The following is a 19,352-nucleotide window of genomic DNA, read 5'->3' as shown; positions in this document are numbered from 1 at the left end:
GCTAATTAATGTACATGTAGGAAGATATCAATGTGAATCTCCAGAAAAACTTGTTTGGACAGGGAATCAACCGGTTTTGTATAAATATCTTATCAAAAGTTTTATTTTAAAAGATAGCGCAAACGAAATGTTTTAAATTAAATGCGTTCCACACAAATGCCCTTATACAGTTTCCGTGTTACTTATTACATTAAAAATACTTATATACATGTAAAATAATAAAAATAAAAAATCAGTTTTATGCCCCATGCCCGCCACCTATTATTAAAATAGGTTAATATTATTAAATGCCTGCACTTTTCATGATCATATATAGATTAATTCCAAGAACCAAGGTTTGTTAGCTTAATAGATTATATCAGAGATCATGAAGACCACACGCATATGCAATAGGAGACTCTTCATAAGGACAGACTTGTCTTATGCCTTTCTAAAAGCCAACAATCAAAAAATCAAGCCAGTTGACATTTGCCTTGCACTTTCCCATACTACTTTCCTTTAGATATTGAGGAGTTACGAAAATGTATTCATGCAGAATCTGGATAATTACATTATACATTGTATTACCATTAGGAGTTGTCGGATACGGTAATGTATTCAACGATAAAACTCTTCGCTTCTTTAAATGTATGTTTCTCTTTGTCTTTAATATGTTTCTTTAATTGAATATCTTAACTAGACACATTGTTTTCTGAACAAGACTTTAAAGCTGTTTTATTTTTAGCAAACAGCAATTTGCTAATTAATGTACATGTAGGAAGATATCAATGTAAATCTTCAGAAAAACTTGTTTGGACAGGGAATCAACCGGTTTTGTATAAATATCTTATCAAAAGTTTTATTTTAAAAGATAGCGCAAACGAAATGTTTTAAATTAAATGCGTTCCACACAAATGCCCTTATACAGTTTCCGTGCAACTTATAACATTAAAAATACTTACATACATGTAAAATAATAAAATTAAAAAATCAGTTTTATGCCCCATGCCCGCCACCTATTATTAAATTAGGTTAATATTATTAAATGCCTACACTTTTCATGATTATATATAGATTAATTCCAAGAACCAAGGTTTGTTAGTTTAATTCAATATAATAAACAATGTGTATAGTTAACATGTTCAATGAAAGAATTATATGGAAGACAAAGAGAAACATAGATTTAAAGAAGCGAAAAGGTTTATTGTTGAATACATTACCGTATCCGACAACTTCTTTGAATCTCTGTTTCTCTTTGTCTTCCATATGATTCTTTCATTGAACATGTTAACTATACACATTGTTTTCTGAACAAGACTTTCAATCTTTTTTTTATTTATTCAAACAGCAGTTTGGTAATTAATGTACATGTAGGTAGATATCAATGAATCATTTTTAAAGGGTAGAAAAGACAATTTAAGTAAGTGCTTCTAAAGACGTACAGGGCACTTACTACCTTCAGCAATGAGCATGCTTTAATTTGTTTAAAAGTAGACAAAATGCGCAACAATTAACTAGTTTATCATGAATTTTTATTTTTTCACAGACAACATTGCACTGTTGAAGCCTACCTGGCAACAGTCTAGAATAGGTAACTGGGGATCAAATCTAGCGGTGGACGGTCGGAAAACGGATCTTTCTGCTAATGGAGGACAGTGTTCAATATCAGCCAACAGTAAACTAACAGCAGAATGGAGAGTTGACTTGAAAAATGTGTCAAGTATTCATCACGTGACTATACAATACAGGACGGACAACATTCATTGGAGTACATGTTTTCGTATACTGTCTTTTAAAATGTGCACAATTGGTACAATGACTACAACGTCTAAACATAAAAAAATTGATACAAACAATAAGAATTTGCTTTTAAAATGTAACAATTTATCATTTACATAATTAGTTCCCAAACAATGATTTTTATGCTATATGTTTGAAAATATATTTCAAACATGTTGTGAAACATCATATTTTACGTTAATGTAACACTTTGTGAACAGCAGAATTGTTAAAGTTATTTCCATGGACTATATTTTCAAGGCTCATCTCAATAGTCGATGTGATAACCAGTTAAACCGGTTTTAGATAACAGCTGTTCCTGCTGTTACAAATGAACTCCATCCGGGGTCTGCAATTAATAGCAATTTATTAAATAAAAAAAATTAATTTAATCGATAAGGGAATGTAAATATCAGCACTGAAAGATTTCTTTTTGACGTAGTCTTGTTTAAAATAACACCCGTCAGTTGATCAGACAAATTATAATAGCGCACTAAGTGCGTTATTCAATTTGTTTGCTCACCTGACGACAATTATTGACACGACAACGTCAAATATAAACCATTTAATGCCTTATCCATATAGATAAAAACACATCTCTTTTCAGACGCGTCCAATGCCTACACATCAAGGTTTCTTGGATTTACATTATACATATCCAACTCAACTGACCGAGAGGAGGGAGTTCTGTGCTTTAGGGATACAAACTTTACTAGAGCCACAATACCGAATCCTATTACTATAACGTGTCCTAGGCCTGGGAGGTATGTCATCTTCTACAACAAGAGGACCCAGTCCTCTATCCCTGCTGGATACGATAGATATGCCTTCAGTGAGCTATGTGAGGTCGAGGTTTATGGTGAGTAGATTTCTGACTGTTTCATTACAAATAAAGAAAACAGGTGTAAAATGGGGACGGTAATCTATTTACAGGGTACATGTAAGAGTAAATTAGTATATATTCTTGGTTCGCCGGAACGGGATTTCTTCTTTCACTTTAATTCTTTGCGTCTGCATGTGATTCCTTTCATCGATACACATTTAAACATTACTAACAAAACCATTGGGGTTACACGGAACAGTCGTCAAAATGACCTAGATCGTCTCTCTATAGGAGAAACGATCTGTAGATATACTGGGCTGTTAGTAGAATAGAAATAAAGTTTTTGTTATCGTGAAAGTTGCAGGATAACCTCATCGGTCTCGAAATGTTATTTGAAATATAAAAGCCTCGGCTAACGCCTCGGCTTTTATATTTTAAAACAACATTTGTCGACCTCAGAGGTTATTCTGCTAAATTCACGAAAACTCGTACTTTATTTCTCAAATAACTATCCATGTTTTTCTATTGTTGCACGGGCATTACAATTAAAGCTTTTTTTTAAAATTGTTTTAAAGAGTAATTCTATACATTCCTATGTGAAAATTCGACCAAAATTTTGGCTCCATTCTACACCCAGGGGTCATGATTTTCACAATTTTGAATGTTCACTATCTGAGGATGCTTCCACACAAATGTCAGCTCTCCTGGCTAATTAGTGTCTGAGAATCAAGATTTTAAAATATTTACTTTTTTTTACTTTTGCACTGACTGCAGCGTTAGTAGAGGAAGGTTTTCTGATAAAACCACCCCGTTGGATTACATGTATTGTTGAATTATTATAAACTTATGAATTTCATAGTCAGTATTAATGTAAACATGTTTTCAATCAAAATACTGAAAAAAGTGAAAGCTGAAAGGAAAATCCTGAAAACAAAGCGTACAAGAACCACAAAACTTCATGCAAAAATGATAGAACAAAAATAGTAAATTTCTTGTTTCAATATATTTTAAATCACACAATTGATAAACCATTACTCATTACAACATAATTAGTTTTCCTTCAGAATTGAGTTATAAAATGTACCTGAAATTAAAGATTTCAGTTAATGGGTTACTCGCATATTGCAAACATACTTGTATGATTTAGAAATGTAAATGGTAGTTCATCTTGGGGATTAATTTCGGAAATGTTAATATTAACATTCCAGTGCCGAAAGAGTTCAAATTTTAAAAGCATACTCGAATTTTCTTTTTCTAAAAATACAAGAGTTTAATTAAACTTAAAAGTTAAATGTAAAAAGTACACCTATGATTATCCATTTACAAATACTGGATAAGAGCGTTATCAGCAAACTGACAAATATTGACTGAACTCTTAAAAAACCTAGCACGTCTTTTGCACGTTGTCTGCGCAGTTGTGTCCAGCAGAATCTGTACAGCTCTAGAACTGTTAAGTAGATATCAGTAGTCACTCAATATACTCGTTTTAACTTTTAACCATATACGCATCAGCTTGAATCGAAAAAAGCATTATTGATTTAAGGTTAATTACGACAGATGTAAAAAAAAAAAAAAGTAAAATAAAGTAGAAGGCTAAAGCTAAAACAAATTGATATTAATCTGATAACAATTAAGGCAACGTTAAATATAATAAGCACAAAAGAAAATAATGCACAAAATCAAATATAAAGCATTTATTAAATGATGTTTTGAAAGTATACAAACATTTAATTACAGCTATGCTCAATTTGTGGTGCTTTTATCATACTGTGTGAAATGAGTTTTATACATTTTCATTCAGGTAATCAATTTACTTTATATTTTTGGGGGTTGTAAGGGTGTGCTAGGGCTGGTTTCTATGGAGAGGACTGTTACCAGCGGTGTCCACAGAACTGTCAGGAAGGTCACTGTCACATTGTGGATGGAACCTGTCTGGGCTGTGTTCCGGGTTACAAGGGACCAACATGCGATGAACGTAAGAGATGTATTGAAATCGATCTGATAAACTGTAAAGAGCTAATGATTTAGGAGCTTCATTAACACGAACGACAGGGGTTTTAAATTTAAATCAGTGAAGATCATTGTCGTACACGAGGGATTTTAGCACTCTGATCGCTCAGCCATTTTAAGAAAATTATTTAATGACAAACACAACACAAAAAAAAAAAAAGAAATTAAAAGAAGAGGTTTATTTTGCTGCTGCTACTATTAATTCTACTATTAATACTACTCTTAAATTCCTAATATTAGTAGTATAAATAGTAATAATGATAACAAAAAAGTTATCAATGTTATTATTTTAAAATTCTTTGATTTTACAAATCAGAAACTTGTCATTTAAATTTATTGTGCAGAATGTAAAGACCATACATACGGCCTCGATTGCAAACGAATTTGTGGAAACTGTAGAGTCGGGGACCAATGTCATCACGTGAACGGAAGTTGTCCAAACGGATGTGACAGAGGATCACACGGCATCTACTGTGCTACAGGTTGGGCTCAGAGTGCCCTGAATATGACGTATATGTGTGTTTTTGAAGAATGAAAAACCCCGTTAATCTATTAAACATGACTGCATTTGCTTAAACAGTATTCTAGTTATGACCACCAAATACTAAATGGAATTTTCACAAAACAATTTTTAATATGCAATGCCATATAGAGCTAAAAGTGAAATATGCTATAACAAAAGCTTTAATATATTATTTACACGTATTCTATTTTTTAAATGCCTGTTTGTTTTACGAGAAAAGTTAAAATAAAAATATGTTAAATCATGGGAAAAGTAATCCCGATACCTATATTCAATTTTACATCATTTTTAAGAGGAAGTCAAGAGCTTGTTTCATTCCGTTTTTGGAGAGACTGTAGGCATTCTATAGATATATTTTATTAATCAACAATGGACAAAACTCCTAAATTTCTTCTTTATTTCCCTCACATATAATTGAAAATGACAATTTAAAACGTGACTTTTCATTGTGTTTACCCAAAAATTTAGCCTCGGTACACCCTATCAAAAAAAGTTGTTATTTTGAAGCATCATGGAAAGAATTTATATCTTAAATTTTATAAATCTGTAGGCACCTTTCATTTACTAGAATTTGACCTTAAATAATGGAATCAATACTAAGAAGACCCTTCATGCTTACCTCCTCGTTTAATGCGTATGTACATATATCTTTAACAGCTTGCCCTGTTGGTAGTTTTGGATATGACTGTCAGGAGAGATGTAGTATCCACTGTGCCGTGCCAGATAGGTGTGACAGGGTAACAGGGGAATGTCAGGATGGTTGTCTGGCAGGATGGAAGGGAGTGACGTGTGATAAACGTAAGAAATACGTACATCGTCGTAAGATTTACATGAATTAAACATAATTTGTGGCAAGTTATTGAATGTGTATTCGTTGTTCTTGCTTCCATAAACCCTTCAAATGTATTAAGCCAAGTTATATTGATTTTTTTTTTCTTCACATATGTAAACCTATAATTTTATTGATTTTTCAATCCATGTCTGCACAAAATATAAAGATATAAGTTTTTTTTTAAACATCTGAAAGAAATTAGCATGGATTATTAAACAAGTTGAATAACAAAAAAAATTTAAATGACCATTTTAATGGTACCTAACAGTAAAGTCAAACTCTTCTTTCAAAATAATTAATTTTAATCAACTACTTTATGAAACAGAATGTGATGGCGGCAAATATGGACCAAACTGTACTCTTACATGCGGCCATTGCTTTCGGGGAAGTCAATGCCATTTTGAAGATGGTGCGTGTCCGGGGGAATGCGACAGTGGCTACGAAGGGTCACGTTGTACTAAAGGCAAGCGATGTTTTCGTTTTAAACCATTTCATCTGTTAGTTTTTAACATTAGCATTACCTACACTATACTAAATGTTACCTGAGGATATTTTGCCAAAAATGAAACTAGAAACTTTTATTGTTGAACTGATAACGGTAAATACTAACTTAATATATATAATGATTATGAATTGATATGATACACTAGGTAAATTTTTATGAACAATTTTTATGTTTGCAATTTTGTCTTCATAATCTTCAAAGTGAGTTTGAACTCGTTGTTAATGCAAATTATGTACAATAGAACTGTTAAAATTAAGTACATGTACTATCTTTTCATATGATGTATTTTTTTTAACGTTTGGACATTTGAACGTTTTTTTGAGGATCTTCAAGGCAACAATCAATACTCTCAGTTATTGTCAATTGTATAATTTATAATAGCACTGATATTGTAGTCGATTAAACGTATGTAATTATGATATTACTTTTAAAATATTATTACATTGGTATCTGTTACCATTTTGAAACGTTTATCAAAATGCTATCTAAATGCATTTAGATAAACGTTTCAAAATGGTTACAATGCAGTTAGATAGCATTCATCTTGAGTTTAATTCATTTCATTCGAATTTTGCCTTCGTTATTTTAGCTTGTCGCAACAACACGTATGGACCAGCATGTACGATGGCTTGTGGAAACTGTCTTTATCTTGATGGGGAACAATGCAATCACGTGACCGGACATTGTCCACGGGGGTGTCCTGAAGGGTTCAAAGGCGACATGTGCAACAATGGTAATAAAGCTAGTGTTACTAATTCTAACCGTTCAGGTAGAAAAGTCATTAAAAAGGCATTCAAATCCCCACACTGCAATCAAGATGTTAAACATGACAATTTTGTTTAATTAACATTTAAGATAATGAAGGGCAAAAAAAAGAAGATAATTGTAATTTAAAATAACATCACGTTGAAACGCAGCTGTGATCTTTCTTATTTTTAATGTTTTTAAAGATTTACATTAGATATTTCAAAAGACTAGTCATCTAAACATCAGTATGCAATAACACTTTTTATATGACTTCAGTATGTTTCCAAACTGAAAATTCCTCCGAATAAGACGCACTTAAATAATTGTTGCACCAAATAAAATATTGCTACCCTGTTAAATGTAAAAAAAAAAAATTAAAATGACATACCGAGTTCCAATAAATCAAAAAGCATGGCTCTAATCAAGTGATACAGTTTTAAATAACACTCATCGATGTGTTTTTGTTTCGTTTCAGCTGGTGAATCCTCTTCATACAACCAACAGGCGGCTGCTCTTTATGCCTTTATTGTTCTATTCTGCCTTCTTTTGCTGCTCAACATTATATACATCATTTGGTATGTGTTTCCCTCTACAATAAGACGTTTACGTACTGCGATCAAGTTCATTTTCGGGATGTTTCAAAGAATATTATTTTCAATATATGGTTTTAAGGTAGATCAATATATCTTCGCAGAGTCCCTGAGAAATAGCCGTTTACTATCTGATTCCCTGCAGAACCGACTAAGTGCTTTCTCTTTAGAAAAGTTTGTGATTTTGATGAACTGATCAACACCTATTCGGAACATTGAAAAGCTTTTGTAAATTTAGGGGGGGGGGGGCTTTAAAATAGTCCAATTAAAATCATAAATAGTTATCCTGATACTGTTGGGACCAGTTTTTGGTAGAAAATTAAAAAACAAAAACCATATATTTCAATGAAGATATATTGAACTACATTATTTTGAACTTTTTGATTAATATTTCGTACAAAAATAATAAAACAGTTAAATTTTGCCATAGATGACATCAGCAATGTTTTAAGTCCCTAAGAGCAAGTCTAATTAATTACCGGAGCCATATGCTACAATTGTTACTATTAACTATACAAATAATAGATTTATAAATTTTGCTTTTCAGGAATTTCAGAAATCGGATTTGTGATCTTCGGAACAGGCCTGCTATAATGGAAATGTACTCGGTTTTTAAGAAATGATTGGTCAAATGGCTTTATAACAATTATATCAATAACAACACAACTCAATTAGTCCATGTATAATTTTACATTTATATTTAAGTGAATATACAATTTGGGATATTTTAAAGATATTTGCCTTCTAAAATTACGGCACTGTACAATAACGTATGTGGTTTGCACATTTACATTAAAGCTGTTTTAAAGATGCATGTTAAGCTGCTACAAGGTTGGTCGATGTTTTGATATAAAAAAATGATGTTTTTTATGTGAGAAGATTTAATTACTTTCTTGTAAGTACATTGTCTCTAATCTTGACAGGAATATTAAATTCTAAGGAAAAGATTTTCTTTTTTAGCTTAGAAAAAAATTACCTTTCCGTTACTGGATATGTTCTGTCGATAAAAAAAACCCATTATATTACATGACTTATAATTTTCAGACCTCTTTTTTAATGGTTTGTATCACTAAGTTGCAAATCATAAATACACATGTAACAAAACACATGCATTGTAGAATAGATAATCAAAAGTTATTATTGAGACAAATTCATTTTAAGTTATCTTAAACAAATTACATGTTTTTCCTTTTTAGAAAAAAAAGAGTTTCATTGAATTCGAAAACAAACGTTCAAGATATTATTTTTAGTTTTAATTGTCCAAATAATGTGAAAATTCCTCATGATAATATACTGCTTGTTTGAAAATATTATAGTGATACAGTAAAGGTAGCTTAAGTGCACGAACACAAACATGTACTATTGCCAATTTACAACAAGATGTGCAGAGTACGAGTTACATCTACAGATTAAGCGGTACCGTTCTTTTAATGGATGCATGCTTTTTTATTCCGCAACAATATGCACTTGCCTTTGATTATATAGCATGGCAATTTTAAAGACAAAACTAAGACTAGAATACAATAAACCAACTGATCAGTTTATACATATTGTAATGGTAGTTGTTGGAATTTCCATGCTAAGTTTACTGATGTGATTACATTTGACTGTTGCACGTAAATATTTCTAATGAACATTGTTTAGTACGTTCATAGATTATGCGTGTATGATATTCTTATGTACTAGTATCATAGAATGCTTAACATGAGTTGGCTTATTTATGCTTTGTTTATGGTCCTGGAGAATATGTATAGCTTTATATATTTTTATATCTTCATTTCCCTTTATCACGCGAAACGTTGCACCTCTTTTCTTTCTTTTCCGTAATCTAACTTTTGAGCAAATTATTTCTTATCAAATGCACTTACAGCATGTATAAACGTAGAGACTGAATATTGAAAAGAATATTCTGGGTTTTTTTTATTAACATCACTATAGTTTAATTCTGTAGCAATAGTTTAAAAATTGTGTCAAATGTCGACATAGAAAACACTCATACTATCAAAACCAGGTCAAAACGCAAGATAATGTGAAGATGTATCAAAACCATTTTTATTTGCACTCTATATTTTTTTATTTCAGTTTGCATGATTCTGTAAATCATTATTTAATCACGCATCTTATTGCGTCATCTTTATTAAAGGTGTAATGTGTTAATATTAACAATATGTTTATATTAAAAATGTGAATCATCGACTTGTTATCATAATGATTATGTAAAATGCTTGCATAGCAACGCGGGACTTAGATCAGAATATGCTAGTTTATTTTCTTTCACATATTGTTCATTAGCTTTGACCTTTTTAGTATGCATTTTACATGTTTGATTGCTCATGACAATAAAAAAAAATACAAATCATGTGTTTCAATTCGTCGAAGTTTTGTTAAACTATCCATGTACTTAAAAATTTTCTCAATGCAATTTCACTTGTAAAAAAACCCGTAGAGCATGTTTAAATAATAGCAGAACTGTTTTGCAATTAAAAGAAATATGTGTTTGTGTTTATACAACATTAAAATGAAGTAAAATATTAAATATTACACATGTTGATTGAAACATAAAGAACGGTTACTTTGCTTTATTTGACCTTATCATTGAAGGCCTTGAATTGTATGCGAACAGTAATACATTTCTTATCAAGGGAGGAAACGTGTTGAATTTAAAACTAACCCAATTCATCATACACTAAATGTCAACACAAGGTTATACTCGTGATCATTGCAAAAGGGAAACACCTAAATTGAACAAACAATAAAAATAGAAAAAACAAAAATAGACGCATATCTCTTTACTCTTACTTAGAGCAAAAGGACTGTGTGCGTATTGGTTCATCCAAGTGCGTTAGTTATCACATGTTAGAGTCCCTATCTTGTTACGGAACTTTTTCTTATCTCAGTCCTTTTCCGCCAGTGTCGCTTCCATCAACGGTGTATTCTTGGTCATAATTGTAAGTACACTGCTACCATATTCATCTAATATGGATAATCTGCATTGGTACCTTGTCATCAATTATTATTTTGCTTTTTTTGGATAAATCGTGACATATAACAGTCATGTAATAAAAATAAATGTCATCTTCACAGAGAACAGCTGCAAAGATTTTTAAACATTAATATTACTAAATTGTTGATTGTCTTTGCTAATCAATATTTTTACCAAATTCCCATGCTATTATATTTTAAATCAACTAAAAAAATCCTACTAAAAAACAGTTTTAATGTTTTAAATGCATGTTTAAGGTCGGGATGTTGTAAATGATTCAGGAGTGTCTTATTAGTGCTAGAATCATTGTGACGTCATAAATACTTTGTTAATTCTGATTCCCGCACTTTACGACTTTACAGAAATTGTATAAAAAATAGTTTGCTGGACAAAATTAATCCATATTCTTCGTTTGTTCAAGGCCATTTTGAAGAGACTGTAGTCGTTTTAGATTTATTTCATTAGTCAAAAATTTAAAAAATCCGAGATTTGTTAACCATTTCGTTTGTTTTATATAGAAATTGACAGTGAAAATCATGATTATTATTGTATTTATCAAACCGTCAAACACTGGTACACAATATCACATAAAGCTATTGTTATGTAGCATCACTGAAAAATGTTTTATCCCGAATTTCATAAACCCGTAGACATCTTTCATTCACTAGATCTTGACCTTAAATGAATATAAGTTAACTTTAACCTGACATTCAGTTACATTTGTGTGTATGACAAGAGATTGTTTAAATAATTATATCTTTCTCTCGATGAATGGAAAGTTAAACATTTGGTAAACTATTCTTCTTCTGTGATTTCAAACATTTCAATAAAGGCATTGTCATAATATAAATTTTGAATTCACTAGTTATATGTTGATATATATCTAAAATAAATTACAACAGTATTCAACGCTGTTTCTATGCTAATTACCAATTATCTAAAATGGCTCATTAATTGCATTCATCTTATATAATCTTATTACTGAAATCTTGATGTTTTAAGTACATTGAGTTACCGATTTAAAATTTACAGTATTCGTCTTTTGGTTATCATGCATTGTATATAAATTAACGCGTATTCTCTTAATTTCAGTTGATACCATGTATTTAGTTGTTTTACTTGGATTAATCGAAATTGCAGGTAAGAAAGGGGTTGTCACATTTCATTCAGACAATTTGTATCATTTTATGACTTTTGCTCAGGATTAAGATCTAATTTTTATTTAAACAACAGATAAGCATTAGGTATTATTTGGTATTTGTAATAGGTTTACACAAATGATAGATGATACATGTACCAATACCAGTGCAATGTTAAAAAAACAAACAAAGCACTGCTTATAGCAATATTATAGCTAAATTATACATCATATATTTCTTGTTATTTTTCTTAAGTTAATATATGAACTTAATTAATTGGTTTCCGCTTATGTTTTTTTTTACTTATTTCAGCGGCAGGGCAGCTTTGCATGAACTGTCAAAATTTGATCAACCCCCACGAGTGTAATTTAGTAACCAGGTGCGGCGACCACGAGGTATGAAAACATAGATAATAGTGACGTCACCTCTAGAAGTCAGTGTTATTTATTTTTTCAAAGAAAAAAACCCAGGTCTTAGAATTAATATATTTTGTGGTTGTGCACTTTTCTGTTTTACATTTACAAATATGCAGTGCAAACATGTATGTTTAATTAAAACACACAATAATTGAAAAGTTAACATTTTTTAAAACAAAACATGTACACTAATTGACAGTTAAATCTAATTTTCTGGTCATATTTTGTTTTTGTAGTTCTGAGTAAGTTTTATTTTTAAAGACACAAACAATTCGGGACTTCTTGATGTCAATGTCAATTTTAAACGCAAATATTATCCAATATGAAAAAAATAAATTAACATTTTTGTGTACAATATTTACACATTTCAATTATTGAATTAGATTAATTGTTGAAAGTGTGTTGCCGTTAACACCAAACATTATATTTGAACTGACGGTAGTATTTTTGTCAATGTTTTAAAACAATTGTATATACATAAAATAGGACAAAATGACCCAACAATAGTGATAATGGTTTATGTGACATGACATCAGAGCAAAGAAACATAAAAACCTTCATATTTACACCGTATGATTTTTTTTTAAGTAAGCAATGCTATTTTCTTTTATCTAGCCAATTCAATATCAAATAGTTTGGACAGAATATCGATATCTTTAGTTCTTTTGCCTTAAAGTGTGATATCTAATTTTTGCATCTGTATTATCTATAGCAATGTTACATGGAACAGTACATACGACACAACATTATTTGGTACGACTTGGGATGCCAATCAAACACAGTGAGTATATTTAATATCAATACCCCTTTTGCAAATTTCTTTTTTTGCAGGGCATTGATACAAAAAATGATATAAAAGCTGAAAAACAAAAGTTCCATGACAACGCCAAAGTATTTTGATTGTTCAAGATTTACATAAATGCATGCTGAAAACAAAAAAAGAAAATCCGTATCTATTCCGCATAGTGTAGAATACCAAGCTCAATTGTTCGTTTGAAGGTAATGATTCAAATGTGTTGGGGAAAAAACTATACAATTGTCATACATTTTTAAATTAAAAGTTTGTTATTGAAAGTTTAAATATCGTAATCATGTTTTTTTATTAAATGTGCTACGTTCTTAATAAAATGAAATGCATCATGTTCCAATTCCGCTTTTTATACATGTATTTGATATTACGTACTTTTCAAGATATGAAGAAAAAAATGTTCATTGGTAATTTCATTAAAATATGGAACCATTATTAACAAAAATGCTTGATATTTTTAATAGATATGCAATGCCATAAACGGTTTGAGTGGTCCTCCAGTACCTGTGGTCGGTAGAAGAGCGGTCAAGGTTAGAGAAACTGACCCCGATTCATTCAACCTTGACTTTGATCTAGAGGACGATGGTAGAATTCCAGTTTGTGAATCATGTTGTAACGCTACGACCTGCAATAATGGAGGAGCCTGCGGAGTTTCAGGTTCATTGTATCAATTATAATTGTTGTATGTGTTATTTATGGCGCCTTTTAACATAACAAAATCTTTTCATAAACAAAAACCACACTGAACCTCAGCGGACCTGTATTAGACAAACTTCAATAATATACGTACACTATTAAATGTCAAATTCTAAATTTAAAACGGTACATTTTAACGTAGTAATTATAAGTCTGACAAACGTGTACAAGTATTTTTCTTTCACTCTTCATATTAACTTTTACTTAAATTATCTTAAAACCTTAATTGCTTTCGTGTTTTTGTTTTTATCACCAACGCTTGGAATAATACAGTTTTATTTTTGTATTTATATCATAATCTTATATCATAAAAATTACATTCGTATTTATTATCAAGAAGCATTTACCCTAACTTGCATTTCATTTGGTTAGTCCGAACTATAAATTCAAAAATGATTTCTTATTTACTTAACATAATCTGAAGATATATAGAAAGAAATTCAACCATTGATGAAAGGTTTGTAACAATTGATAGGCCGTTTGCACATTGTGTGCTTGTTTCATAAGCTTTTGTGGCATAACATCAGCTCCATGTAGCGTTAACTCACCTGCAACATATATCTGTATACAATCTGTGTTGTAAGAATTCAAACGCAATGATAGTCTTACCGTCCAGACATGCAGATGTTCAAGATCGCCATAGCCCCCTATTAATGATTATTTGAACTCTCGTTATAATACTGTAATCACTGATCTACACTTAATGGTATGCAATATTTTGAAAATTTACATTACAGACTTTGACTATCACAATGGACGGCTTTGTTTTGAGTGTGATCAGCAGTTAAGTCCAGATAACTGTGACCAAGTTACCTTGTGTGACCAAGACAGGGTAAGTTAAAGCAATACAAATATAATTGTTGGCACAAAATTATGGCATATTATGCCAGTCCTGTCTTTCATTCTGAATACAGTTTATCTACCAACTAACTATTTATTTAGAAGAAATGTTATTTTTTTTCAATTTAATCATAATTATATATCATTTGAATTTTTATTTTATTATCATTGTAAATATAATTATCATTATTATCATTATTATAATTATTTTTTGTGTATCCGTTAATTTTAATTTCGTTTGATATAGATCAAGTAGAACAAATTAAAATATTACAATGTACAACAAAAATGCCTTTCAAGATCATTGAAAGACAAATCAAAATATACAATATACATAATTACAACAGAAAAGGTCTGCAGGAGTCGACATATTTTACTAGTAATCATATCAACTACAGTTAATGTCACTGTTCAGCAAAACTTGCACAGCTTATCAGATTGTTTAGCAATTATATGGCATGGCCCAATATTGCGTCACGATCGATGAACTGTTCAATATAATCAATAATGTCATTAAAAGTTCTAACATGTAAAATATATAAAACTCCACTAAATTGTTACAATAGTTTTTGCGAGAAAAACTTTAGATATATCGTCCTAAGCCGGTGCTATCTGGATAGCTAAAACTCATCAATGGTTGCAAATTACCCTTCACAATTAAAAAAAAAAGAATTCAAATGATGAAAAAATTCATTATGCCAACTGTCATTTTTTGCGGTGAAGAGACATGCCATAAAAAACGTCACTAAGACTTTTTTATGGTATGATTTTGGCAAACTATTTATATCTTTTGATTTGTTGTAGTATTGTTATATACACCAAAAGATATCAGAAGTCGGACTCATTCGAATATATCAATCAGGGTGTTCCAAAACAATACAGGTAATTGTTGAATTGTTTAATTATTGTACTGTTTAACTATGTTCTCTTTGCTTTCCTTCTACAATACATTCCTGCATATATTGTATTTTGCATTATGATTCGATATACATGTATTACTAGATTGTTATGATAAAAATCGAAAAAAAGTTCTTAGTAAATGAGATAATTATGAAAATCTAACTTAATACAATAGATTCAGAATTTCAAACCGAAAATAAATTCGTTTTTAAAATAGTTCATGCAATGCAAATGATAAAGTCCTTTAAATATAGTTTTTCTTCCATATAAAACAAATCAATAGTCTGGAGTTCCATTTAACCTGCATACGTTTTTAATTCCTTTATATCTTTGTAAACTTAAATAATGGCTGCTAATAAATGAATGAATTTGGTAAAAATACCCATATGCATGAGCAATATTGTGTTTTTATAAGTTTTTGAAAAAAATATTGAGCTAAATTGCTTAACAAATTTATAGATAGGATTCATATTCAAGTTTGAAATCGATTGATCAAGGATTATTTCTGTTGTTCTTTATATAGAACTGCACGCAGTCAATCGGCAACATTTGTAACAATTGTTGTCAAGATAATTTGTGCAACAACAAGTGCACGATTCAAAAACCTCAGCATCATATGACCACTACAACCACAACTACGACGACAACAACTCCAAGGCCAACAACTACAACACCGACAACAACAACAACAACACCGACGACAACAACAACAACACCGACAACTACAACACCGACAACAACTACTACGACTCCAACAACTACAACTACTACTCCAACAACTACAACCACACAAGGTACTGAGATGTTGTGTTGTGTGTGTCTTTCAGGTTTTTTTTTATCATATTGTTTTAAATTTAAGTGGTTTTATCGCAAGTGTATCGGACGGCTGTGTTCGGTCAACAACCGTCAACTGCCCTGTGCGTAAACAAGAAAACGCATTTAACTTTTTCTGACTTCACGGCCATTTCTTTTAGAATGTGATATGAGGAATCTTTATGGTAAAAAGAAAATAAAGTTATGTCATGACTTTCGTTCAAAGGGGGACCTCGACACAGGGAAAAAATTGTTAACATGTGAAATTTGTGGAAATTTGTGGATATTCATTTACGCAGCAGGCCATTTTGCCATGAAGTATACTTAATTATAATCATAATTACCAATTGAACATCCTGTCTTTAACCCACAATGAATACAAACTGACAACAAAAATTGAACGAGCACCTCATGAAATTTATGAAACATGAGAAGGGGGATGTGGCTTCTATTCAGTTGATCATGTTTACAAAATTTCTTTTGTTATGTTGTTCAATCTAAATAAATGATGAGTGGAGTTTTGGTATGTCTAAATAAGCAATAAAACTGCTTGTTAGAGAAAATATGGCTTGATTTTAGCCAATGAATGATTGCCTAAAATATAATTTTCTAATAGTATTGTTAAAACTAGGTTTAATATATTACTACAAATCAAAGTAGTATAAAAAAAAGTTTGATCAAATGTTGTTTCCTTTGAAAAAACCTGACTGAAAAATTCTCAACATTTCGGAAATTGTGGAAGGCAAATATTTCTTATTTTGTAGCTCCAAGACCACCAGTAATATTATCCACAGAAGTACAACCCACTAATTATCATTATGGCGATGACGTGGAGCTCATCTGTAGAGTGGAAAGCAACCCTCCATCTGATCAGCTTGGATGGAATATGATGGTATTGAAATAACACATGAAAATATAATCTAAATGAAACAAGGTTTTTTTTTTTCAAATAAGTAAATGTATCCAATATCATGATACTAAATCTCATTTATTTGGTTTCACAAGAAAAATATAATAATGTTATTGTCAACGACTGTGATAACTGTTCTTCGTGAGAAAACATCAAATAGAAAATGTATCGTCCTTAGTAATATCTCATCACCACAAAAACATACAACTCTGACATACATTGAAATTCATGGACTAGAAATACACCTCAACATAACATATTTTTAACACTTGTTCAAGATGCGACAGGAATATGGTTAAGAGTTTTAAACATGCTTCGAATACATGCATAAGCAGATATTGAAATGAAACAATATTTCTCAAATAATAAATGTATTCAATGTTATCATACTCAATCTCATTTATTTGATTTCACATGAAAAATATAATAACGTTGTTGATAGCGAATGTGTTAACCGTTCTTCATAAGAAAAGATCAAATAACAAACGTATCGTCCTTTGTAATATCTCACCCCCACGAAAGCTTACAACTTTGACATACATTGAAATTCATGGGATAGAAATACACCACAACATAACATATTTTTAAACACTTACATGCATACAAGATGCGACAGAAATATGATTTAGAGTTTTAAACATCTTTCGAATACATGCATAGGCAGATATTGAAAATGACCATATTTATTCGCAATTGAACATTATCTTGCGAGACTATGTTTAGATCAATTACTTAAATCTGATGAAAGCTTGAATTAGATAAATTAGATGCATGTAAAAAAAAAAGATACAACAATGTGGATATTGCATATTTCTTAAAATTGATAACAGTGATAGACAAGCATTTCGCTCAATTATGATGTAGCTTCAAAGTGGTAATATATGATTTTTTGTGAATTATGAGGGTTTTTTTTGTTGTTTTTTTTGCAGACTGATCCCAGCAAAATTCCAGCCAATATCAATTTAGTGTATGGTACAGACATGGTAAAGATACACATTAATCACCTAAGGGCCGAGAACATAGCGCAGTATCAGTGTTTTGTACACAATTCCCTTGGTCAAGACGTTCAAACGTTCTCACTTCATCCACCCAAATAAGGAGTTTTTTTATGTACCGAGAATAAATTATGTTTGTTTAAATTATTATGAATTCATATTTATTTTAAGTTCCTTAATTTTTCAATCTTCCGATGATATTGCTTGAATTGTTGGTCATTTTCCACGAAAATAGATCAATTGCATATGTTGTACTACAATGACTGCAATTGGATACTTTTTTGAATATTTTGTCAAATATTTTGTTAAATTTCACATTTTGTTTGAAAGCTTCTACTTTGTAAAAATATGGTTGATTTTAAAACACCTTGAAAAGCCCAATTGCTGTTGACGAAAGGTAGTTTAGCTTTATAAAGCAAAAACTCACTTTTTATCCAACACAATGGACAAAGCATTCGAATTCGTCGAATTCTTTTTTTATCTTCATACTAATCACAATATGACTAAGATATATATAGTCAGAAACAACATACACAGCTGCTGCTGCTGGCATTTAAACGAGAGAGAGAAAGAGAGAGAGAGAGAGAGAGAGAGAGAGAGAGCACACTATGTAGATATGTATGCACATTGATCGAACTCATGCTTTGGAATTAGAAGAGCAGACTTGCTCAAAGAGTGCTAATAAATTGTGGCGTATACTTTGTCGCCAAAGGATACGTTTACCATATTCGAAGATATATGATTTAGGAAAGCAGATCATGAAAAACTGGCAGAGCCTCTTCTAAAGAGCACAAATATTTAAGACTCCAAGCAAATACACTAAGTACACTCGAGGTAGTTACGACTGTGAGAAGTGTAGCGTCTGATATCTAAGAAATACACTATAAAATGAGAGATATGTTACAGATTTTGCAGATCATATTTTTGTTTACAAAAAGTTTAATGATAACATTCAAATTAGCTAACTATCCATGATTAACATTTTAATTTGCTGGTATACTTACTCTGAAGCTTTAGCCTACATCTCTCTTCAGTTTGAGTATCCACTCCTTTTTATTTTTTTC

General features: G+C 30.8%; 2 protein-coding genes across 2 annotated transcripts; both read left to right on the top strand.

The window, feature by feature from the left end:
• Positions 1-491: 491 nt before the first annotated feature.
• On the top strand, positions 492-10,067 carry LOC105332747 (multiple epidermal growth factor-like domains protein 6). Its single transcript, XM_034466251.2, has 10 exons — positions 492-588; positions 1,526-1,747; positions 2,366-2,617; positions 4,419-4,556; positions 4,936-5,073; positions 5,772-5,912; positions 6,272-6,409; positions 7,041-7,184; positions 7,674-7,773; positions 8,336-10,067. The coding sequence occupies exons 1-10, from the start codon at positions 522-524 to the stop codon at positions 8,409-8,411; spliced, it is 1,416 nt and encodes a 471-aa protein (XP_034322142.2). The 5' UTR covers positions 492-521; the 3' UTR covers positions 8,412-10,067.
• Positions 10,068-10,625: 558 nt separating this feature from the next.
• LOC105332731 (uncharacterized) lies at positions 10,626-18,435 on the top strand. The gene is made up of 10 exons (XM_034466249.2): positions 10,626-10,736; positions 11,864-11,911; positions 12,223-12,305; positions 13,039-13,107; positions 13,599-13,791; positions 14,568-14,662; positions 15,475-15,552; positions 16,094-16,364; positions 17,148-17,275; positions 18,223-18,435. Exons 2-10 carry the CDS (start codon positions 11,872-11,874, stop codon positions 18,388-18,390), a joined length of 1,125 nt encoding a protein of 374 aa, XP_034322140.2. The 5' UTR covers positions 10,626-10,736; positions 11,864-11,871; the 3' UTR covers positions 18,391-18,435.
• Positions 18,436-19,352: the final 917 nt, after the last annotated feature.

This window comes from Magallana gigas, chromosome 1, assembly GCF_963853765.1.
Source record: "Magallana gigas chromosome 1, xbMagGiga1.1, whole genome shotgun sequence".
Classification (NCBI taxonomy): domain Eukaryota; kingdom Metazoa; phylum Mollusca; class Bivalvia; order Ostreida; family Ostreidae; genus Magallana; species Magallana gigas.
Note: the sequence above shows the minus strand (reverse complement) of the source record. Positions and strands in the feature narration are given on the sequence as shown.

Bases quoted from the DNA above. Each gene is read 5' to 3' on its own strand.
- LOC105332731 (XM_034466249.2), top strand. From the start codon at position 11,872: ATGTATTTAGTTGTTTTACTTGGATTAATCGAAATTGCAG. The intron at 13,108-13,598 runs GTGAGTATATTT...TATTTTTAATAG, and splicing joins TGGGATGCCAATCAAACACA to ATATGCAATGCCATAAACGG. The intron at 13,792-14,567 runs GTTCATTGTATC...TTTACATTACAG, and splicing joins AGGAGCCTGCGGAGTTTCAG to ACTTTGACTATCACAATGGA.
- LOC105332747 (XM_034466251.2), top strand. From the start codon at position 522: ATGTATTCATGCAGAATCTGGATAATTACATTATACATTGTATTACCA. The intron at 2,618-4,418 runs GTGAGTAGATTT...GGGGGTTGTAAG, and splicing joins ATGTGAGGTCGAGGTTTATG to GGTGTGCTAGGGCTGGTTTC. The intron at 6,410-7,040 runs GCAAGCGATGTT...TCGTTATTTTAG, and splicing joins AGGGTCACGTTGTACTAAAG to CTTGTCGCAACAACACGTAT.